Genomic DNA, 25,832 nt, shown 5'->3' on the forward strand with positions numbered 1-25,832 from the left:
ATGTAAGCTTGCTGCCAGGATAAATGTGAGGTAGGTGATATTTATACAGTGTATTATTTAGCTGTCTGCAGGAGCTGAGCATAGACTTGCTGAGATTGTCTTCATTGCTGAGCACAGAAAGGAAACATCATGTCTGACACAGAAACACCATTTGCTTCCCTGCTGCTGATAACAAGAAAAGCTGTCCAAACCTCTGTTTTCATTTATATAAAACACTAATACATGACTATATAAAAGAAGAATCACTGAGTTCCAGCTCTTGTTTATGGAATTCTTATTAAGGCCTTGCATGGTAGATATCTATGGCTGATTAGAATAGTTTTTGCACATACTTTCATTGGTTAAGTACATGTCCTCATACACAGTAGCTCTTAATAAAGGTTAACCAAACATTGAATTCAATCTATTTCTCATTTCCAGGCAAACATTTTCTTTTTTTGTGTTCTCATCAGGGAAGGAAGCGAGATGAATATCTCCAGATGACACATACAACAACAGGAGCATTTTTTAATTGTTATTGTGGAGAAGGGCTATAACATTTTTATTGTTGTCTGTAACCTCCTCAGTTCTTGCATACTGTACTTGCCAATTGTCCTAGATTTGCCAGGACAGTCCTGATTTTTACTTTTTTTGTTTCTACCTGCATCCCAGGCTGTGTACCAGGAATCCAGATGGAGGCATAGCTGTCCCTAGTGCTTGGTACTAACCAATAAATGAGGGATGTCCAGCACTAGGAACGGCTATGCTTCACGCTGGGTTCCTGGGAACCATAAACCGCTTGCACTTTAAAATTTTCTGTTGCCAGCTTTTCTCCTTGTTGCTTTTCAGAGCTCAGGATCTGTATCTGTTATTGCCCAAAAGAAGCAGGCTGCTTCCAGGGCAGCAGAAGGTCCCTGTGTCACTCATGCTGCTGAATGACTTCTGCTGGTACAAGAGAAAGTTACTGAGTCCCCCATTAAGCACCAATAACCCCTGTCCACCCCACTGAGCACAAATGCGCCCTGTCAGCCCCCCACCCTCCACTGAACTCTAATGCCCTCTCCCTCTTCCTGTCCACCCCACTAAGAACAATTGCCTCCCCTCTGCCCTTTGAACACCAATGGACCCTGCCTAACCCATTTAACACCAATGCCTCCTCTCACCTCTCTGAACACAAAAGCCCTCTCTCCCTCTACTAAGCACCACTGGCTGCCTCTCTCCCCACAGAGAACAACTCCCCCCATCCATTTCTCTAAACACTAATGCCTCCCTATCCTGTACTCCTCACTGAGTACAACTGCCCCTCTGTCCATCCCATGAGCAGTATTACCACCTGTTTATGTCACTGAGCACCACTGCCCTTCATCCACCCCACTAAGCATCAATGATTGCTGCCCATATGCTGAAATCTTAGGCAACAATAAGGTTGTTAGACTTTTAATGAGTCTAATTCATTTCTCTTATCTGGGTCTTGCATGTTTCCCTGCAATTCATAGCAGTGGTCAAAAAAGTAATAGCACTAATAAATGGCAAGATCTGCAGTCAAACAAGCATCTTAGGAACCTCCTAAATCCAGGTTTATTTAAGTGTTGGTCGGAGGTTAAACCTCCATTGTTTTCCTCATGTCTATGAGCTTTTTTGTTGTTTTACATGCCAGTATACTATTAATCTTCTATGTTAATAAATGTTTAAACTACTACGCTTTGTTGGTAGCCTTTTAATTTAAATATTTTAAGATAGATTTTGAATAGATTAAATTTAACAGGGATGAAATGTATAAATTACATATTTATACTTTAAGAGATATACTGTAATGTAATTAAAATGTAAAAAATTATTTCTGTGTCCTTTCGATTTTAGCCACTGAAATGATGACATGCAGGTTTGCTATATAGCTGAATCACACATGATAACTCAAAAACATTTATCAGCAGACAGAATCTCCATCTGAGTTCATCATATATCAATTATTTCTAGAGTAAAATCTGCTCTATTTTATAAACAATTGATCTACAGTGAAATTGCCTGCTCTGTAGAATATGATGCATAAAAAGAATGTGCTGAGTACTGGTGGCATGCTTATTACAAGGATTATATCTAGAGATGAGCGAAGAAATGAAAAATTCGATTCGGCTGATTCGGCGAATTCCAGTGTGAAATTCGATTCGATGCGAATTTCTCCGCTACGAAGATGACTTATTTAAAGGGTTTCTAGGCTTCAGAGAGCCTTTAAATTAGTGCAGAACACTGTACCTTTAATTTAAATGCCCTTGGAGATGAGGAAGGAGAAGGAGAAGGAGAAGGATGAGAAGAAGGAGAAGGAGAAGGATGAGAAGAAGGAGAAGGAGAAGGATGAGAAGAAGGAGAAGGATGAGAAGAAGGAGAAGGATGAGAAGAAGGAGAAGGAGAAGGAGAAGGATGAGAAGAAGGAGAAGGAGAAGGATGAGAAGAAGGAGAAGGAGAAGGATGAGAAGAAGGAGAAGGATGAGAAGGAGAAGGATGAGAAGAAGAAGGATGAGAAGAAGGAGAAGGATGAGAAGAAGGAGAAGGAGAAGGATGAGAAGAAGGAGAAGGAGAAGGATGAGAAGAAAGAGAAGGATGAGAAGAAGAAGGATGAGAAGAAGGAGAAGGATGAGAAGAAGAAGGATGAGAAGAAGGAAAAGGATGAGAAGAAGAAGGATGAGAAGAAGGAGAAGGATGAGAAGAAGGAGAATGATGAGAAGAAGGAGAAGGATGATAAGAAGGAGAAGGAAGAGAAGAAGGAGAAGGAGAAGGATGAGAAGAAGGAGAAGGATGAGAAGAAGGAGAAGGATGAGAAGAAGGAGAAGGAGAAGGATGAGAAGAAGGAGAAGGATGAGAAGAAGAAGGATGAGAAGAAGGATGAGAAGAAGGAGGAGAAGGATGAGAAGAAGAAGGATGAGAAGAAGGAGAAGGATGAGAAGAAGGAGAATGATGAGAAGAAGGAGAAGGATGAGAAGAAGGAGAAGGATGAGAAGAAGGAGAAGGATGAGAAGAAGGAGAAGGAGAAGGATGAGAAGAAAAAGGATGAGAAGAAGGAGAAGGAGAAGGATGAGAAGAAGGAGAAGGATGAGAAGGAGAAGGAGAAGGATGAGAAGAAGGAGAAGGAGAAGGATGAGAAGAAGGAGAAGGATGAGAAGAAGGAGAAGGATGAGAAGAAGGAGAAGGAGAAGCAGAAGAAGAAGGATGAGAAGAAGGAGAAGGAGAAGGATGAGAAGAAGGAGAAGGAGAAGGATGAGAAGAAGGAGAAGGATGAGAAGAAGGATGAGCAGAAGGAGAAGGATGAGAAGAAGGAGAAGGATGAGAAGAAGGAGAAGGATGAGAAGAAGGATGAGAAGAAGGATGAGAAGAAGGAGAAGGATGAGAAGAAGGACAGTTCTGTGACAGTTTCTGTCTATTTCTGACAGTTCTGGGACATTCACTCCATACAGCGGTTTCAACCGCTGTATGGAGGGAATGTCATAGAACTGTCAGAAATAGACTATTAATGACAGTTCTGGGACTGTCCTTCCATGCAGCGGTTGAAACATTGTATGTATTTGTTTCCATAAATGGATCCATTTATGGAAACAAATACATACAATGTTTCAACCGCTGCATGGAAGGACAGTCCCAGAACTGTCATTAATAGTCTATTTCTGACAGTTCCATGACATTCCCTCCATACAGCGGTTAAAACAGCTGTATGGAGTGAATGTCCCAGAACTGTCATAAATAGTCTATTTCTGACAGATCTGGGACATTCACTCCATACAGCTGTTTTAACCGCTGTATGGAGGGAATGTCATGGAACTGTCAGAAATAGACTATTAATGACAGTTCTGGGACTGTCCTTCCATACAGCGGTTGAAACATTGTATGTATTTGTTTCCATAAATGGATCCATTTATGGAAACATTTACATACAATGTTTCAACAGCTGCATTGAAGGACAGTCCCAGAACTGTCATTAATAGTCTATTTCTGACAGTTCCATGACATTCCCTCCATACAGCGGTTAAAACAGCTGTATGCAGTGAATGTCCCAGAACTGTCATAAATAGTCTATTTCTGACAGATCTGGGACATTCACTCCATACAGCTGTTTTAACCGCTGTATGGAGGGAATGTCATGGAACTGTCAGAAATAGACTATTAATGACAGTTGTGGGACTGTCCTTCCATACAGCGGTTGAAACATTGTATGTATTTGTTTCCATAAATGGATCCATTTATGGAAACAAATACATACAATGTTTCAACCGCTGTATGGAAGGACAGTCCCACAACTGTCATTAATAGTCTATTTCTGACAGTTCCATGACATTCCCTCCATACAGCGGTTAAAACAGCTGTATGCAGTGAATGTCCCAGAACTGTCATAAATAGTCTATTTCTGACAGATCTGGGACATTCACTCCATACAGCTGTTTTAACCGCTGTATGGAGGGAATGTCATGGAACTGTCAGAAATAGACTATTAATGACAGTTGTGGGACTGTCCTTCCATGCAGCGGTTGAAACATTGTATGTATTTGTTTCCATAAATGGATCCATTTATGGAAACAAATACATACAATGTTTCAACCGCTGTATGGAAGGACAGTCCCACAACTGTCATTAATAGTCTATTTCTGACAGTTCCATGACATTCCCTCCATACAGCGGTTAAAACAGCTGTTTGCAGTGAATGTCCCAGAACTGTCATAAATAGTCTATTTCTGACAGATCTGGGACATTCACTCCATACAGCTGTTTTAACCGCTGTATGGAGGGAATGTCATGGAACTGTCAGAAATAGACTATTAATGACAGTTCTGGGACTGTCCTTCCATACAGCGGTTGAAACATTGTATGTATTTGTTTCCATAAATGGATCCATTTATGGAAACATTTACATACAATGTTTCAACCGCTGCATTGAAGGACAGTCCCAGAACTGTCATTAATAGTCTATTTCTGACAGTTCCATGACATTCCCTCCATACAGCGGTTAAAACAGCTGTATGCAGTGAATGTCCCAGAACTGTCATAAATAGTCTATTTCTGACAGATCTGGGACATTCACTCCATACAGCTGTTTTAACCGCTGTATGGAGGGAATGTCATGGAACTGTCAGAAATAGACTATTAATGACAGTTCTGGGACTGTCCTTCCATACAGCGGTTGAAACATTGTATGTATTTGTTTCCATAAATGGATCCATTTATGGAAACATTTACATACAATGTTTCAACCGCTGCATTTAAGGACAGTCCCAGAACTGTCATTAATAGTCTATTTCTGACAGTTCCATGACATTCCCTCCATACAGCGGTTAAAACAGCTGTATGCAGTGAATGTCCCAGAACTGTCATAAATAGTCTATTTCTGACAGATCTGGGACATTCACTCCATACAGCTGTTTTAACCGCTGTATGGAGGGAATGTCATGGAACTGTCAGAAATAGACTATTAATGACAGTTCTGGGACTGTCCTTCCATGCAGCGGTTGAAACATTGTATGTATTTGTTTCCATAAATGGATCCATTTATGGAAACAAATACATACAATGTTTCAACCGCTGTATGGAAGGACAGTCCCACAACTGTCATTAATAGTCTATTTCTGACAGTTCCATGACATTCCCTCCATACAGCGGTTAAAACAGCTGTATGCAGTGAATGTCCCAGAACTGTCATAAATAGTCTATTTCTGACAGATCTGGGACATTCACTCCATACAGCTGTTTTAACCGCTGTATGGAGGGAATGTCATGGAACTGTCAGAAATAGACTATTAATGACAGTTCTGGGACTGTCCTTCCATACAGCGGTTGAAACATTGTATGTATTTGTTTCCATAAATGGATCCATTTATGGAAACAAATACATACAATGTTTCAACCGCTGTATGGAAGGACAGTCCCAGAACTGTCATTAATAGTCTATTTCTGACAGTTCCATGACATTCCCTCCATACAGCGGTTAAAACAGCTGTATGCAGTGAATGTCCCAGAACTGTCATAAATAGTCTATTTCTGATAGATCTGGGACATTCACTCCATACAGCTGTTTTAACCGCTGTATGGAGGGAATGTCATGGAACTGTCAGAAATAGACTATTAATGACAGTTGTGGGACTGTCCTTCCATACAGCGGTTGAAACATTGTATGTATTTGTTTCCATAAATGGATCCATTTATGGAAACAAATACATACAATGTTTCAACCGCTGTATGGAAGGACAGTCCCACAACTGTCATTAATAGTCTATTTCTGACAGTTCCATGACATTCCCTCCATACAGCGGTTAAAACAGCTGTATGCAGTGAATGTCCCAGAACTGTCATAAATAGTCTATTTCTGACAGTTCTGGGACATTCACTCCATACAGCGGTTTCCGGCAAAAAGTGTATGTGCAGAGTTCCTCTATTCTGCAGATACACTTAGAGGAGCTCTGCAGATACACTTAGAGGAGCTCTGCACATACACTTTTTTCCGTTTTGGAATTATTCTTATTTTCATCCTACTTCTTCTTCTTCATCCTCATCCTCATCCTCTTCTTCTTCTGAGGATGAGGATGAGGATGAAGAAGAAGAAGAAGAAGAAGAAGAAGAAGTAGGATGAAAATAAGATTAATTCCAAGCCGGCAAAAAGTGTATGTGCAGAGCTCCTCTAAGTGTATCTGCAGAGCTCCTCTAAGTGTATCTGCAGAATAGAGGAACTCTGCACATACACTTTTTGCCGGCTTGGAATTATTCTTCTTTTCATCCTACTTCTTCTTCTTCTTCTTCTTCATCCTCATCCTCAGAAGATGAGGATGAGGAAGAAGAAGAAGAAGAAGAAGAAGAAGAAGAAGAAGAAGAAGAAGAAGAAGAAGAAGAAGTATAATGAAAAGAAGAATAATTCCATGCCGGCAAAAAGTGTATGTGCAGAGTTCCTCTATTTCTGACAGTTCTCTCACAGCTTCTTCACATGTACAGCGGTTGAAATATCTGTATCCTAAATGGAAACTAATAGATACAAATTGTATCTATTAGTTTCCATTTAGGATACAGATGTTTCAACCGCTGTACATGTGAAGAAGCTGTGAGAGAACTGTCAGAAATAGAGGAACTCTGCACATACACTTTTTGCCGGCTTGGAATTATTCTTCTTTTCATCCTACTTCTTCTTCTTCTTCTTCTTCTTCTTCTTCTTCTTCATCCTCATCCTCATCCTCTTCTTCTGAGGATGAAGAAGAAGAAGAAGTAGGATGAAAAGAAGAATAATTCCAAGCCGGCAAAAAGTGTATGTGCAGAGTTCCTCTATTTCTGACAGTTCTCTCACAACTTCTTCACATGTACAGTGGTTGAAACATCTGTATCCTAAATGGAAACTAATAGATACAATGTTTCAACCGCTAAACATGTGTTCCTTCTGTCAGAGAACTGTCAGAAATAGCGGAGCTCACTGCAGGGACACTTTTGCCGGCTGATCGGGAAATGTTCGATTCGCGCACCCGAAGTAGGCAAAATTTCGGTTTCGACACGAATCGAATATTTCCTGAAATTCGACTCGAATTCCGGTTCGCCTAGTTCGATTCGCTCATCTCTAATTATATCTATACCAACACATTTTCCGTTTGTACTAGTTACTGATTTTCCCAAGTGAGAATGGAGTCTTGAGCTAAAGAAGACTACCCACTCTTTTCTCTTTTATGTTTCTATTACCTATAATGACCTATAATGGATTACATATGATTTGCAGGCTAAATTCACCTTTAGTATCATGTTACATGTTCCACCCATTTTTTTGCCTGCAAAAAAATGTGCATTTATTTTTTTTGTGTTTTTTTTTTTTTTTTTACACACATATGAACTTATCCCGTAAGACAGGATCCATACACACACATATCTCCCTTTTCCTACCTCTTCAACCAACTATAGAGTGCTGTAGTAAGTCTCTCAATCACACCTTATACCAGTCAAACAGACAGTTCTGTAGATTTCTTTTATGTATTCTTTCAGGATTCCAACAATCACTTGTGTCTGGATATTTCTATAATTATAAATTTCAATGTCTGTGAAGGTTCTCATTTATCTAAGTTGTGTTGTAGTTAGTAACAGTTAATTCCATTCACATGTTTTAGTTGAATGTGACTAACCACTATTAGCTAGAGATTTCAATATGCTGCAGCAAATCTAAAGAATAAAATTAGATTTTTTTTTTTTTGCCCCAAGAACCTGAAAAGCATGTCAGGCTCTTACAGAAACTTACTGCAGTTTTCTTGACTGTACTTCTGTATGGACTTTCTGTTTGAATGCTGGAGGAAGTGTGAATGGAATATGAGGGTGTTAATCAGTGCCCTCGCAGTCTTTTGAGAACTATGAGCCATCTGCTGTTGTGGTAGATGGGACTTGTAGCTTCTTTATTCACAGGATGCTGTGAATGAAAGACGTGGCCGTACAGGCGGAGCCTGTTGTAGGGGAAAATGTGAAAAAGGTTTGTGCTCTTTGTAATTCATCAAAATTGAAGTAAGCAGGGCTGACAATACATGTATTCAGAGCTGTGTTGTAATGTCAAAGAGGAAGGTAGGAGTGCACTATATTTTTAGCACATCAAAACTTATTTTTCTGTACTTGCGACATGTTTGCTGTTAACATTCAATTTTAATGAATCATTCAATAAAAACTTTCTATCCACCTCCTTCGAATTTTCTCATCGCTGTAATCAAAAATGACTGTTGATTTGACCTCATTAACTATTAGAAAATCTAACAAACATTCTTATAATGAAAATGTTCAAACAAAATTCTACTAGTGAATGGCCAATTTTGGACAAACAATGCTTCCTCAAAAATGCCATTTTTTCAGATTGCTAGTGCATCACACTGGTGCTTCAACCACTGGTGATACCTGCTAAGAGGCATAGTCGCCAAGAGAAAGCTGCCAATTTAATGGAAGTTGCTCCCTCACTGGCCACAGCTGGCAGTGACAGAGCAACAACCTGCTGGTTTAGTCAAAGTGGACTATCATATTTGATTTTTCCCCAATTTTAATAGGCCATTTTCTACAATGCAAAAAAAGAACCAGACATATTTTGTAAAGCGCTCGTACACACATATAGTTTTACAGGTGATTTTCTTTTCTAAGAAGATGCTAAACAAAGATTGGTAATCGATTAGTTCAACACTTGTACTGTTTTTTATTGTGTTTACAAGTATTTCTTGTGATTTATTTTGTATCAGCTACATTCACTAAGGGTAAACTCTAGAGATAGATTAAAATCACACCAATTAATGCAGTTATATATAATTAAAAATAATTTAATGTTGTGTATTTATAAATGGAACCAGAGTAGGCGCCCAAAAGTATCTTTCATATATCAGTCACCTGCAATCCCCCAAACTAAACATTCATACTGGAACAGGGAGTAGCAGCGCTAGCAATCATCCATGCTCTGCTGCTGTGAAAACATGCTGCCATTGGAGATGCAAAGAGAAGGAAAGAGACAGTGCTGCAGCTCCCACCTTGCTTTGTTGGCAAACTGGAGATAGAATCTTGACTAAATTATACCGCAGCTGCTAGAAAAGTAAAGGATCTGGTTATGCTGCTGTGCTGTCCCCAGTTATATGGGCAATTCAATTGCATCTATGCAGGGCAATCTTAATAGCATCATTGGCCTCTGGGCAAAGTAATGCACTGGAGCCTCTACAAACATGCTCCAATTTCAGCCTTTTTTTTCAGGAGTCTTTCACATGTGTCTTTGGGAGTGGAAAAGCCATGCAATTGAGCTGTGGTTTTACTGCTCCTCCTTTAAGGTATATTCACACCAGATGTGGTGGGACCATGTTGGGTGGCTATTGCAGCATAGTTTCACCACTTAACAAGGCAAAACGCCTTGTCTCTGGAATGCGCAGTTCACACCAGTGCATTGCAGCGGTGCATGCTGGAAAACGTACTGCATGCAGTAGTTTTTTCAGCGCAGCACAGTGCGAGACAATCCATCACCTCGTACTGCACAGTACCAATTGAACTTGAAATGTCAGTGTGAACATTCAATAAAGTCTTTTTAGGAAAAAAAAAAAGGAACAGTACAATGGTCCAGAATCTACATTGCACTGATACTGCATAGCATCACAAGGCAGTAGCTGGGGGATTACACATGCTGCAGCCATGATGCACTACCACTCACCAAATGCAACCCATTCAAATAAAATGGTACGTGCTGCAACTTCCCTGCAACCGGGTGCAATGCATGTGGTTGTGGTGAGGGCGATGCAGAATTTAGGGGATTAAAACAGGTGGCGAGGAGGCAACATATCAACTCGCTGTCTGAAAAAGATTGACTCTCCTCTGAAAATCAATCTGCACACGGATTTCTTTTCAGGGGCATTTGACAATGAGAGACTCCACTCACCTATTTTCCAACCTATAGTGTGAGTACTCCAATTTGCCAACTGTCCTGCACAGCTTCACATACACACAGAAAGCACAGTGCTGTGTGTGTGTGTGTGTGTGTGTGTGTGCGCGTGCGTATGTGTGTGTACAACAGGAGGTGGAGTAAGGGCGGGGCTTTCAGGGAAGGCATAGCAGGGATTGGATAGCTGATAAGGAGGCAGATAAAACCACCGACCTCTTCAGCACATTGCACTGTTCCCTCTGAATCCTGTCTCAACATCTCACTCACAGGATTTGTGTAAGTGAGATACTGAAAAACAGGATCGGCACAGCCACAGACAGCACAGTGACAGTGAACCCACTCCCAACCACGGACTCTGCCCAGACCGGCAATTATGACAGCTTGGACTCGGAGATGGTAGGCAGCATATTGTGTGAGCTGCACCACTGCTAACAAAAAGCTGAAGTTAGGCTCCATTCACATTTGTACAACTTCAAAGTTTGAGTGCAACTTTGGTGCAATGCTGGAGCAACTTTGATGCACATTTTAACGCAACTTTTGATGGATGCAACTTGGATATGTCTTGTCCCTCTGCAAAGTTGGACCCACAGGTGCACCACTGTTGCATGTAAAACATTCAAGTACATCTTTCGTGCATCTTTTGAGATTTCACATTGAAGTTTATGGCCTTCAAGTTGTATGAAAGTCAGAACAAAGTAGTGCATGAACTACTTTGAAGTCGCTGGAACTTTAAATTGCACATATATGAATGGTTACCATTAGAAAACATGGGGCACGACTTGTCATGCAACTTTAATGTCCAAGGTCACGTGACAACTTGCACAAGTGTAAATGGGGTCTTAACCACTTGCCTTCCAAAGGATTTAGCCTTCTTCCTGGCCAGGCCATTTTTTGCGTTATGGTGCTGCGTTACTTTAACTGACAATTGCGCAGTCATGCACGGCTACACCCAAATGAAATTTATGTCCTTTCTTTACAACAAATAGAGCTTTATTTTGGTAGTATATGATCACCTGTGTGATTTTTCTTTTTTGCACTATAAAAAAAAAAAAAGACCGACAATTTTGAGAAAAAAACAATATTTTTTACTTTTTGCTATTTACATGTCCAGTAAAAAAATTAAAAAAATCAAATTTCATCATAAATTTAGGCCAAAATGTATTCTGTTACATGTCTTTGCAAAAAAAAAAAAATCCCAACACGTGTAAATTAATTGGTTTACATGTAAGCTATAGCGTTTACAAATGGCGATATATATAATGGAAATTTAATTTTTACTAGTATTGGTGGCGATCAGTGACTTATAGTTGGACTGTGGCAGGCATTCTGACACTGGGGGGAACTGACTTGGTGTCACTGACATCCCCAGTGACACCAATACACTGATCAGTGCTAATAAAAAGCACTGACACTGTACTAATGGCACTGGGCAGGAAGGGGTTAACATGTGGGGCTATCAAAGGGTTAACTGTGTGCTGTTTTACTGTGTGTGCGCTTCACTGTAAGCATCCTGCTTAGCATGGCTCTGCTATGCAAAGCCATGCAAAACAGTGCGCAGGAGCTGACAGGAGAGAGAACTGTATTGCTTACATACAGTTCTCTCCCTCCATCGGTAATGCTCCTCGATCACTGGGTGCTGGCGAGTAATCATCGGCCGGGATCCGGTGATTGACAGCCAAGGCCGCGAATAGCCTTCCCCTACCCGGATATGCAAAATCACGTATACATACACGTGATTTTGCGCACACCTGTGCCACCCTGTAGCAGTATTACTGCTATAGGGCAGACGGGAAGCGGTTAAACATACTCTGTGCAATCAATGCAATGCAGTTTACCATGACACCTCAGCACTGCCAGCAACATCCCCCTAGATCTGACCAGCCCTAATGAAGCCCCATGTGAACCTCAGGTGCCCGCTCGATAAGTAGGCCCTGCATCTATGTTTATTTCTATGGTTGTTTCATTGTTACTTGTTTATGGCTATGCTTCCACCCTGTGGTCATTGTATTACCTGCAGCAGTTTTCTGAAACTTCCCTTTTGTATGATGTAACTTCCCTTTTCCACTGTGAGTTCCTTTATTTTTCTTGCAAGATCCACACTGAGGCTGGAGACAAATTCCTTTGACCTTCAAACACTGCAAATGCCAACATCTACTGCGTCACATTGTCTGCCTCAGCCCTTGAACATGCAATAAAGATATTCATGGATGACAAGTGTGGGGGGCTTAAGCTAATGCAGATTGTCAGCAGCAATTGTTTCTGCTTCGTCTCAGGCCAGATATAGAGGTCTCAGGAAAGAATAAGTCACTATTACAACAGATGGAGTCAGAATAGCTGTCTTGCATCAAAAAACTGCTGTACAGATTTCCAAATATTTTGGTAGATAAACATCCCCTGTATATGTATGTTACCTTATGCTTTAAGTGACTTTCTTATTTCTATTTATTTTATTATAATTAAAAAATCTAACTTTTTTACATTTAATTGTGTTGCTATTACAAGCAGGCTATAAACTTGCACATGTCATAGCACTGGGCAGGTCACATGTTCTCTTTATAGCGATATCAGGGGTCTACTATATTGGACCCTGACTGCTCTGAATCAGAAGTAGTCAGAGCTGAGCACTTCCCGTTAAAACTTCTTTAGAGGAGATTCGGGGACAGATGCTCCTGTGCTCCTCTTGCTCACCATCCTGCCATCATTTGTTGTGGTCCTGGGTTGTCATCTTAGTTGAAATCATTTGTCTTATGCCCCCCTTCCCCATTTACTCCATTCATAGAGTGATTTTTATTGATGGAAGCCATAGTGCAGCTTCTATGAATAGAGGCGGGGGGTTGAAAGGGCAGGTGTAATTAGCACTCTTGAAGAGTGGTTATGACAGGTCCAGCGGCTGTATTAATCCCCAAAACATCAAAAGATTACAGCTGAGAGGGTACTGGGAGAGAAGGGGAACAGAGGATGGAAGCTTGCAGGTAAGATAGCAGCCACCAGCACAAGGGGCACTTTCCATTGAATGTAAATACCAACCCTTATGCTGATTTAAAAAAATGTAACTAAACTTAGGCTTTAAATCCCCAGCCCCATCATAAACATTACAGAGAAAGGGAAGTTAAGTAAGACATTCAGTCCTGGCATTTTCAGAAAAGAGCAAACAATTATACATTTGAATACAGTCTGTACAAACAAAGGGTTAAAAAGCATGATTTCTTCATGTATGCTAATAAAGAGAAACTAAGGGTGTCCCTCTTTGTCAGTGGAGACAGACTGAGTTTTCTCTCATTTCAAATTGTACAGAGTCTTCCCAGAGGCCTGCACTGAACAAACACATAAAAAGGTAAGACATAATTGTTTTTCATTATTTTTAGATATGTTGTGTGAATAGGAACTCACAACAAACATTTAGTGGGGTTTTCTCAAATGTGACTGCAAAAATGGAAATACACTTTAAACACTAAGCAAATATACATTAACAAGTATATAAGGCCTAATAAAGTAAATGGCATTGTGTTAAAAAGTAAGTAATACATACCTATACCTTGCAATGCAAACTTTAAATTACATTCGTCTTCGTGGCAAGAGCACATAAACATTGTCCCACCAGCCATCTTCTTTTCTTTCATTATACAAGATGGTTCAGTGTTCTCATCAAGCATGTAACCATAAAGAAGAACTTTGGGGTCATGACACAGTGTCTCCTCAGTTGTGTGAGTGTCATTATGTCTCCTTAAAGGAAAAAAATGCAAATATACAATGCATCATTTTAAAAAAGGCAATAAAGAGTTATTTTTTTGTATAGATTCAAGTTTTTTTAATAAATCTATGAAAAATTGAAGTGCCGATTTTGACTGACCACTGTTGGGCTTCTATTGTTGTCTGCCTTCCCAGAGGGGAAATTTGCCCTCCCTTCCACTCCCTGTGAAATCCTGAAAGGAGATCTCTCCAGTAGAGACACATAAAGTGATAATAAACCTGATAGGTTCTAACTGTTCTCCTCTAAATACCGTTCTCCTCTAAATATTCAACTAAAAGTGTTAGATGGGTGCAAATAATACTTGTTGATTTTGCCAGAAACTCAAGGCATTGTATTAGAAGTTTATATTTTAACCATTTCTTGAACATGCTATAGCCAAATGATGGCTACAGCACGGTCATCTAGTTCTGGGAAGGCATCATATGATGTCCTTTGGACACAGCTGATCACATGACACAGTAAAGGGACAATCACAGCTGCCTTTTATCACGTGATAAGCTGTGTCCAATCACAGTTGATCGCCATGTAAATACACTTGCCAGTTATTGGCAGTACTTTCCTCACGCTGTCACAACATGAGGAAAGTACTGCCGATAACCGGCAACTGTCAAAGGAGACATCTACACTGATAATCAGGGCACTTATTATCAGGGCACTTATTATCAGTGCAGCCCAAAAACTGCCCATCAGTGTCCAACAGTGCTGCCCATCAGTGCCCAATAGTGCAGCTCATCAGTGCCCATCAGTGCCCGCCAGTGCCACCTATCTGTGCCTGCCAGTGCCGCCTAACTGTGCCCACTAGTGCCACCTATCTGTGCGACCAATCAGTGCTTTCTATTAGTGCCGCCTATCAGTGCCCATCATTGCCGCATATTAGTGTCCATAAGTGCCGCATATGAGTGCAGCCTTATCAGTGCCTCCTCATCAATGCCCACCAGTGCCGCCTCATCAGTGCAGCCTATCAGTGCCTATCAGTGCTATCATTGCCACCTCATCAGTGCCTATCAGTGCAGCCTCATCAAAACACATAAGTGAAGGAGAAAAATTACCTGTTTGCAAAATTGTATCATAGAAACAAAGAAAAACGTTTTGGTAATTTTTTCATTTGTTTAGCAAATACCACAAAAAGAAAGCACTATTTTTGTGAAAAAAATGCTAAAAATTTCATATGGGTACAGTGTTGCATGACTGTGCAATTGTCATTCAAAGAACTGAAAGCTGAAAATTGGCCTGGGCAGGAAGGGGGTAAAAGTGCCCAGTAGGCAAGTGGTTAAAGGATAAAAAAATATGGAATGTAGAACATGGTACAAGCAATCTTAAAATAAAAAAAAAACACTGGGAACCATATGTATTATAATAAATATATCATACCATCAATTCAGTTTAAATGCTAATGCATTTTTTTCCATGCCAGACAAGCTAAAATCAAACATTAAATCTTGGCCTTACCATATTGCCACACACACTTCATCAGCAAACTCGCAAATGGAAGTTCTGTCACAGGAGCTTGTACAATTCCCATCACTTATCAAACATGTTGATGGTAGGCTATCACAAAATTTACACAATTTTGATATTTTCACCTTCCCTCCAGGTTCGCTTTCCCAGGATTTTGTTTTACCTACAGAAGTATATAGTAAAAGTGAATCAGGATTCAACTATATATTACAGTATGGATAACACGTTTTACTAGTTTTACTCCATATATATATATATATATATATATATATATATATATATATATATATATATATATGGCTATTCTGGGCCATGGCAAGCCTATTTTCAAAGGATATTTCCAAGACAAATAAATCACCTTTATAATTGGAAATCTGTGACCATTCCTTGCAATATCCGAGAGGGAAGCTTGGGTTGGTAGACTAGTGGTATGGTAGAATGAAATACTTATAACACACTGGGGTTGATGTACAAAAAGGCAAATACAGTGTGCACTTTGGAGGTGCAAGGTAATTTGCTCCACAGCTTAGTAAATGAGGTGAAGCTTCACTTTTCAAATAATATGTGTCTATGGACACAGACAGCACGTCTCGGGATCGAGCCTGCACGTAAGCCCCATAGGAAGCTGCTTACTATGGGGACGCACAGAAAAAAGGAAGAGCTAGGAAAGATGGTGGGGGACCCAAGAAGAAGATGTTCAGGGCCACTCTGTGTAATACATGTTTGCTGTTAAAAAATATATATATTTTGACTTCACAATCACTTTAGATTGCAAACTTTCTTCATGGCCAACATTATGCAATATTTGATCACAAAACTAAAGAAAAACGTTTGTCTATAGACGGTTCTATAAAAATTAATATATGGTAACAATATAAAGCATTACCCTTAGAACTGTTGCTTTCATCTATGACTTTGTGATGCATGCTTTCTGTATGTTGCTTTTTTGCTGTTGCTGCAAAAATAAAAAAACAAAACAAAAGAAAATAAGAAACAATAATAAGACTAGTTAGTAGTAATATTTGTGTACCAATTCAAGAATGATTTGCTAAAAACTCTGCTTCATAAAGCACTCTAAAATATGATAAGGCTGTCCCTAACCATTATACTACTCATGGCAGTAAATAAAACAGTGCTCACCCCTACTTCTACTTACTACCACAACATTTACATACTAATTATGTGTGCTAAAGTCTGGGATAAGCAAAAATTGTCTAAATACGAGAGGTAGGAGAGGTAGGTGTATACTTGCTTGAATCTTGGTGTGCTTTGTGTACTTCTTCCATATCTGTGGAGTAATTCAGTGTGGAACTTTACCTCTGTGCAGGAGTGTCCTGTAATCAAGACCAGTCACCTCTGCTCTCCTCTTGTGCAGGGTGACAGATCTTGTATCTGGCCCTTCTGTAGTTTTCTGCAGGAAGCCTATAGTGGGAGGGCCTGCTGGGACTCTGAGCAGCAGAGCAATGATGTCAATGCTACTTTTACAGGGTACTATTCAGGTTTGCAAAGGCATTTGGTACACACAAAGTGGAATTATACCTATTATGGCTTTTGAGGAATATTCTTTAGTAAACGTTTTTGTGCCTGGAATTTAGCTTTATTTGAATGCAAAACAGTTTCCGAATACAAAATTAGCTATATACTGAATCACCTGCTTTTAAATGGGTTAGACAGAGTATATAAGATACAAAAGATAGATAAGTAGATAGATAGATAGATAGATAGATAGATAGATAGATAGATAGATAGATAGACAGACAGATAGATAAAGGATTGGCTTGAAACAGAACAAGGGAAGGTTAATATTTGAAAAGGGCTTGCAGACACAAACTGTACCTACCATTTTCAAAAATAAACTCAGAATTACACCCATCACTTTTACAAGCACATATGAACATTGTATCTCCTAAATGATTCTTCTTTTTCATGTGACACTTTGAGGCATTATAGTCATCCAGCTTGTGTTCATACAGTTTCAGTCTGGGGTCATGACACAGGGTTTCCTCAGTGACAGAAGAACCATTGCTTCTCCTGCAAATAAAACAGAACATAGTTGTAGAACCCACAGACTGACAATGAAGTATTTATATTGAGGTAAATGCAACATCAACATGATCTAAGGATGCTGATATCCAGATAATCATGGGGATAAGACTTTTAATACTCAACCTAGTCTGACTCAAGTCACTGATATACCACAAACATTGCAGAATTTGTAAATTCCTTAAGGAAATCCAAACTCTCAAGACGGGTCAGCAGATTTGTTGCATCTTCTGTGGTGAACCACTGCACGGGCACCGCACATGGATAATACCCACTCTTTACTCTAGGTATTATTTCTGAGAATCAGTGTTCTTGCTTTATTTGTGCCCCCGAAGCACAAATGCTAAGTCCTATCATCTTAAAAGGACAGCATGGTTACTAAATTTTGTAGCAGTTAATTTAATCAGATGTAAAGGTAAAAACACGATGAACTCAAAACTGACAAAGTGATTATAAACCTCTGACATGAAATATGAATAAATAATACCTTGCTGTCTTCTTCTGCTATCAGTTTGAGTCACTTCTGACATGTTTTCCTGACACCAAAAGAGAAATTGTGACAGGGACAGCACAGCCTGTGATTGACAGCCTCAGCTCTGTTCTTGTATGCTGTGTGAGGGGGGGGGGGGTGTACCTTCCCTTCAATCAGATTTCAGAGCTCTCCTCACTGATGTACAGTTAGGTCCATATATATTTGGACACAGGCACAATTTTAGTTTATGTCAGGTATTTACCAAAACATATTCATGCTATAGTTATAGAATGGATATGGGCTGAAAGTGCACACTCTCAGGTTTAATTTGAGGGTATGTACATCCAAACTGGAAGAAAGGTTAGGAATTACAGATCTTAAGACTAGTCATCCCCCCTTTTTCAAGGGACCAAAAGTAATTAGACAACTGAATCAAAAGCTGTTTCATGGCCAGGTGGGGGCTACTCCTTCGTTATTTCTTCATCAGTTAAGCAGGAAAAAGGTCTGGAGTTGATTCTAAGTGTGGTATTTGCATTTGGAATATATTGCTGTGAACCTACATCATGCATTCAAAGGAGCTCTCCATGCAAGTGAAACAGGCATCAGAGAGATAGCAGCAACATTAGGAGTGGCCAATTCAACAGCTTGGTACTTTCTGAGGAAAGAAGAACGCATTGGTGAGCTCAGCAACATAAAAAGGCATGGACGTCCACGAAAGACAACAGTGGTGGATGATCACAGGATCCTCTCTATGGTAAAGAAAAAACATTCACAACATCCAGATAAGTGAAGTACACTCTCCAGGAGGTGGATGTGTCATTGTCAAAGTCTACAATCAAGAGAAGACTTCATGGGAGCAAATACAGAGGGTTCACCACAAGGTGCAAACCATTCACAATAGTTAAGAATAGAAAAGCCAGAGTAAACCTTTACAAAAAATATCTAAAAAAGCCAGACCAGTTCTGGAAAAGCATTCTTTTGATGGATGATACTAAGATTAATCTGTAACAGAATGAAGGGAAGAAAAATGTGTGGAGAAGGCTTGGAACACCTCATGATCCAAAGCACACAACATCATTTGTAAAACATGGTGGAGGCAGTGTGATGGCATGGGCATGCATGGCTTCCAGTGACACTGGGTCATTGGTATTTATTGATGATGTGACAGAAGACAGAAGCAGCCGGATGAATTCTGCAGTGTTTAGAAATATACTGTCAGCCCAGATGCAGCAAAGTTGATTGGACGGCGCTTCACAGTACAGAAGGACAATTATCCAAAACAAACTGCAAAAGCAACCCAGGAGCTTTTGAAGGCAAAGAAGTGGAATATTCTGCAATGGCCTAGTCAATCACCTAATCTCAACCCAATTGAGCCTGCATTTCACTTGTTGAAGGCAAAACTAAAGGCAGAAAGACCCACAAAGTACAACTGAAGACAGCTGCAGTTAGAGCCTGGCAAAGTATCAGAAAGGAGGAAACCCAGTCTTTGGTAATGTCCATGGGTTCCAGACTTCAGGCCAGTAAAGGATTCTAAACAAAATTTTAAAAATTAATTTATGATTATATTCAATTGTCCAATTACTTTTGGTCCCTTGAAAAAGAGAGGGTGGCTACTCTTAAGAGCTGTAATTCCTAAACCCTTCCTCCAATTTGGATGCACATACCCTCAAATTAATCCTGAGAGTGTGCACTTTCATCCCATATCCATTATCTAACTATAGCCTGAATATGTTTTGGTAAATACCTGAAAAAAACTACAATTGTGCCAGTGTCCAAATATATATGGACCTAAGGGCTCGTTCACACTAGGCTGTTTTGCCAACGCTTGCCAAACGCCCCTATAGTGTTTGCAAGCGTTGGTCCGGTGTTTGCGGAGCGTTTTTAACGCTCGGCAAACGCTCCGCAAACGCCGCATGCGCGGTTTAGCGGCGGTTACTAGGCATTTGCCGAGCGTTAATAACGCCCCACAAACGCCTATAATGCATTTGAGTGGTGTTACCGCTCCGCAAACACCCCCCGCAACCGCGTCACAACCGCACCGCAAACGCCGACCGGGCGTTTGCGGAGCGGCACCATAGACGAGAATAGGAGGCTTCAAAGCCTCCTGACTCGACCAGAGGCGTCCGTTTTGCCGCGACGCAACACGACGCGACGCAAACGCTCCTGTTAGAACAGCACCATGTGCTGTAATGTGCAGAATTGGCAGAGGCGTTTGGGAAGCGGTAAAAACGCTTCCCAAACGCCTCTCTGCCGCCTGCACACAAGGCTAGTGTGAACGTAGCCTAACTGTAACTTCAGCTCTCCACCCCTTACTTTTCAGAGCTGAGAGATCCTGTAAACATTTTATATTTTGAATGGATGTAAGGGACAGGTGGCTATAAATAAACAGGTACAACTTATGTAGGAGGATTTGCTTCATCTCTGTGTATCACCTGAGGCCAGTCACTTCACTGGGTATATGTAAGGGTTTACAGCCACTTTAAAAATAACCTACTACTGACACTAGGATACAGCAGATGACTAGTCTGCTGCCATCTGATAACATTTGCTTTCATCTGATAACTGTACGTTATAATTATGGTTGGGGTACAGGGGTCATACACCCCTAAGCCTGGTTTATGGAAAGGCAGAGGCTATGGTCTGGAATATTGAAGTCTAGCTAATTAAGTGTTCTTGCATGTCAAGACCACTAACTGTTATCTCACATATATAGTCTTATTATTATAGCCAAATTTACCACCCTAACTCCTCCCACAGTTTTTACACTACATAGACAGTAATATACCGAAACGTGCGGATTGTTCCCGATCGGTGTGCTATTACTTTGTGGAACGCTTCGCCGAATGGTTCACGAAATATCGGCGTTTTTGTGGTGAAATTGGTCCCATAGGAATGAATGGCGGAATGTTCAAGTGGGAGCTGACAAAAGCTAGAGTGTGAGCTGAAAAATCAGGACATGATTTCTAAACTGCCATCACTCCCTCATTTTCAAGCCCACCTACACAAATCTTATATCAAAACGTTCAGCTATCCCTGCTGCCACTCAAAATGTCAACGGCCATAGTTCTGATAGTTTTCACAATATGACCGTTTGCAACTCACGCTACCCATTGGCATTCATTGAAACTCCACTCTAGCCACTTCAAATTTGAAGGGCAATTTCTAAACTGCGACTGTGCCTTCATTTTTAATATTTCAGAGACATACTATGCAGCAAAATGTAGGTCTGGGTCTTGTGATTCTCACAATATAAAGCTCTTCGGTGTAGGATTTATAGTTTTTAAACTACATATGTTTGAAGATGGCAACTGCCAGTGAAGTGAGCAAGTTGGAGCAGTTTGTTTTTAACCACTCTTCTCTGCCCTTGCTGTAGAGTGAGTTGCCATAGGAACCCAGGTGTGTGAGCAGGCAAGAACACTTCACACAATTTCCCCAGAAATTGTAGCTTTTCTAGTTATTCCCATGTTTCCTTATAAAACAACTTCTTCCTAAATTACTTGAAAAGCCTGTTTATGATAAAACACTTCATAAACCTCTGTTACTGTTCTTTTAATAAATTTTAAGTATGTTTACATTGTTGGAGGCTTCCTCTTTCATTTGATGTCCCCCTTCCTTTAATTATTATTATTATTATTACAGGTCCTTATATAGCGCCATCAATTTACACAGCGCTTTACATATACACTATGTTGCCAAAAGTATTGGGACATCCATTTAATTCATTAGATTCAGGTGTTCATGTCACCTCCCTGGCCACAGGTGTATAAAAGCACCTAGGCATACAGACTGTTTCTACAAACATTTGTGAAAGAATGGGTCTCTCTCAGGAGCTCAGTGAATTCAAGCGTGGTACCGTGATAGGTTGCCACCTGTGCAATAATTCCATCCATGAAATTTCCTTGCTACTAAATATTCCACTGTCAGCTGTTAGTGGTATTATAACAAAGTGGAAGCAACTGGGAACAACAGCAACTCAGCAATGAAGTGGTAGGTCACATAAAATAACAGAACGGGGTCAGCGCATGCTGAAGTCGCCAACTGTCTGCAGAGTCAATAGCTAAAGACCTTCAAACTTTATGTGGCCTTCAGATTAGCACAACAACAGTGCTTAGAGAGCTTCATGGAATGGGATTCCATGGCCGAGCAGCAGCATCAAAGCCTTATGTCACCTGGTGCAATGCAAAGCGTCGGATGCAGTGGTGTCAAGCACGCCGTCACTGGACTCTAGAACTGTGGAGATGTGTTCTCTGGAATGACGAATCACACTTCTCTGTCTGGCAATCTGATGGACGTGTCTCGGTTTGGCCAGGAGAACGGAACTTGCCTGACTGCATTGTGCCAAGTGTAAAGATTAGTGGAGGGGGGATTATGGTGTGGGGTTGTTTTTCAGGGATTGGAATACCCATTGGTTCTAGTGCAGGAACTCATAGCCTCCCTAGCGGTCTGATTATGTCAGTATTTCTGTGCTCAAAGGAGTACATTTTTTTGCATGTAAATATGTATTTTTTTTTTATTGTAGGCCTGTAATTTTTAGGAATAACTCACTAAAATCTGTCCGAACAAAAGTCTAGTAAACATCCCAGGTATGTTAAATTTGAAACACAAAATCATAAATTATAATTTAATAAATAATCATAAAAAATAATAATATAATAATAATAAATTTAATTCAATATTGTAATCAAACCAAAAACACTGAAATTTTAAATACAGCGCCAAGTTCGCACATCACTGAGCAAAGTCACAAAATCGTTTTCAGTGTCTGATGACGAATTTCCCCACGAATCATTATCACTCAATTCTGCAAGTAGTTCTAATTTACTATCACTGTTTTCTAGCTGGTCTAAAACCGATTTTGACCTAAAGGGAGGCAGAAAGAACGGTAAAAATGTAGGCAGGGCACAGGACAAAGCACTCGGGCAAAATGTATGTGAAATGCTTTGATACAGTAATGTTTTACTATGTGATTTTAGTGTATTTAGTGAATGTCACTTTTTCACATTTTTAAATTTCCCGCCGTTCCGTCTCCATACGTCCTGACGTCACAGGGAACGGAACCCAGAAGACAGATGCCGGCATCGGCCAGAGGACATTGCCTGGGGCGCTGCAGGGGGGACATCGCGGAAGCGCAGGACAAGGTAATTGAAGAAGAAGCTGCAAGGTATTCCCGAGTGTAGCTCGGGGTTACCGTTTGTGGTGCTGAAACTTTACCCGAAGCTACACTTGGAAATACCTCCAGGGAGGTTAAGGCGTCAGCATACCAAAACGTTTTGGACAATTTCATGCTCCCAAATTTGTGAGAACAGTTTGGGGATGGCCCCTTCCTGTTCCAACATGACTGCGCACCAATGCCCAAAGCAAGGTCCACAAAGACATGGATGAGCGAGTTTGGGGAGGAGGAACTTTACTGGCCTGCACAGAGTTCTGACCTCAAGCCAATAGAACACATTTGGGATGAATTAGAGTGGAGACTGTGTGCCAGGCCATCTCATCCGACATCAGTGCCTGACCTCACAAATGCGATTCTGGAAGAATGGTCAAACATTCCCATAGACACCCTCCTAAACCTTGTGGATAGCTATCCCATAAAAGTTGAAGCTTTTAAAGCTTCAAAGGGTGGGCCAACTCAATATTTAACCCTATGGGCTAAGACTGGTATGTTCATACATGTGTAAAGGCAGGCGTCCCAATACTTTTGGCAACATAGTGTATATATTGTACATTCAAATCAGTCCCTAACCCTCAAGGGGCGTAAAATAAAAGTCCCTAACTTACATTCATACAGTCACATACTAGGGCACAATTTTTACAGGATCCAATTAACCTACCAGCATGTCTTTGGAGTGTGGAAGGAAACCGGAGTACCCGGAGAAAACCCACGTAGGCACAGGGAGAACATGCAAACTCCAAGAAGGTAGTGCCGTGGTTGGGATAATCTGAAATGACATGAGTGAATAGCTTAAGCCAGCCATGGATGGATGGAATCTCAGCTGGTTTATCAGGGACTGGGTAGATTACAATCCATCTGTGGGCAGGCTGGTTGCACTGAAGTTGATACACTGTTCGGCTTCAGCACAGCCAGCCTATCGGATTTTCTGCATGTGATCACTGCTGGCAGAAGCCTCCCTGCCGACAGAACACAATATCACTGTGAGAGGGATTACTCCATCAGTAGGTATGGCGTGGATTTAAACATGTTTCAGATCTTTTTGTATTAAAGGTCTAGGTGTTTCTGGTAGGGTGGGCTGATAATCGATGTGAGTGGTTGAAACATGCATTACATTGTTTACCAAGGGAAAAATCTTTCATACCTTAACTATACCTCCAGGCATGGAGGGGCATGCGACTCCCTCCTCATCCTCTCAAAGGACAACACTGGTGCTTTGTGTTTAGATAAGCACTGTCACATGGGAGTGAGAGAAGTGCAATCACCCTGTGTAACTAGAACAGGGGTTTTCAACTAGGGTTCCTCCAGAGATTTCTAAGGGCTCCTTGAGCAATGGGCAATTTCTGCTTCTGAGATAAGTTCCCACTGACACCACTAATCTTTTAAACTATCTGTATGGGGGTAATTTTTCCCAATGTTCATAATTCTTCCCACTAACAATCACAATAATGTATTATCAGTTGTAGATATAGTAATTATTAGAGTGCCTCCTTTTCTTACTCTTATTGGGTAAATGGAGCAATAGAAGAGCAGAAGGATGTAAAAAGTATGTTGATGGGAGCCCGCCATTGAAGAAAGCCTGTTGCTTTTCCCTAAATATTTAAGTATTTTGCCACCATATTCCAAAAATATGACTAAGCTGATTAGGAACTCTCAGAACTAAAGACCAAAAAAAAAAAAAAAAAAAATGTACAGTCCATCAATCATAAAGAGAAAACAAAAATAAAAATAAAACTTGCATTACTTACCATATGGCAACACACACTTCTTCCTTATGTTCACAAATGGACAATCTTTCACAGGAACTGTCACAGCGACCTTTGCTTTGTGTACATGTTGCTGGTAGCACATCACAGAAAACACATGTTCGATGTTGAGGGAACTTCACAAAACCTGGTGGATTTAAACAAAATCAAAACAGTTAATTTTATAAGTCATATATACAAAATATAAAACTATTTACTATCTGGAAATTCGGTTTTACATAGCTACATAAAGTTACATGGTTGGTAAAGTTGAAAAAAGGCACCAGTCCAACCAGTTTAAATTTTTAAGAACACTATAAGTCACTGAATTGTGGAAAAAGAAACACAAAAGAAAGGCCATATAGTCTGTGCTAGATATAATAAATGTCACAGTGGTGGCGTAACTGAAATCTTATATCTCTATCCAGCTGCCTTATTGGAGAGGTATAATGTACTTCCAAAAAGCAAACCATATGTTATCAATATACTTTTGTGCGAAACGTAGCAACCTACATCAACCAATTATGTTGAGAAAGTAACTGGGTCTGCTAATTTTAATAACTATAATATTTGTTAGAAACATTTCAGAGATAAAAATATATATGTGTGCTACATATTTTAAATAATAAAGGACATTTTTAGGGTATTTCACCAGGAGGTGCACGACACGTTTTAAAAGAGCTCATTCATTTCCGTGGGCTGCCCTATGCATGTGAAATCTGCAAAATAGTTACTGGCACAATTTTTAAAGTTGCATGGTACCAAGACACATGGTACTGTCGTACAATTAGTTTTCACAGGTGCGAATGCACAGGTTTCCTAGATGCTTGGGG

At 40.3% G+C, this 25,832-nt stretch overlaps 1 protein-coding gene across 1 annotated transcript in view; it reads right to left on the minus strand.

The window, feature by feature from the left end:
- The window catches only part of TGFBR2 (transforming growth factor beta receptor 2), a 134,637-nt gene that overhangs the window by 21,607 nt on the left and 87,198 nt on the right, over positions 1-25,832 (minus strand). The window contains exons 2-6 of the mRNA XM_089690798.1: positions 25,003-25,147; positions 17,413-17,603; positions 16,459-16,527; positions 15,564-15,735; positions 13,893-14,086 (exon numbers count right to left, since the gene is read on the minus strand). Coding sequence (XP_089546924.1) covers positions 13,893-14,086; positions 15,564-15,735; positions 16,459-16,527; positions 17,413-17,603; positions 25,003-25,147 — 771 coding nt within the window. The remainder of the gene's footprint in view (positions 1-13,892; positions 14,087-15,563; positions 15,736-16,458; positions 16,528-17,412; positions 17,604-25,002; positions 25,148-25,832) is intronic.

Source organism: Staurois parvus, unplaced genomic scaffold, assembly GCF_062004578.1.
Source record: "Staurois parvus isolate SC_StPar_1 unplaced genomic scaffold, SC_StPar_1.0 ptg000021l, whole genome shotgun sequence".
Classification (NCBI taxonomy): domain Eukaryota; kingdom Metazoa; phylum Chordata; class Amphibia; order Anura; family Ranidae; genus Staurois; species Staurois parvus.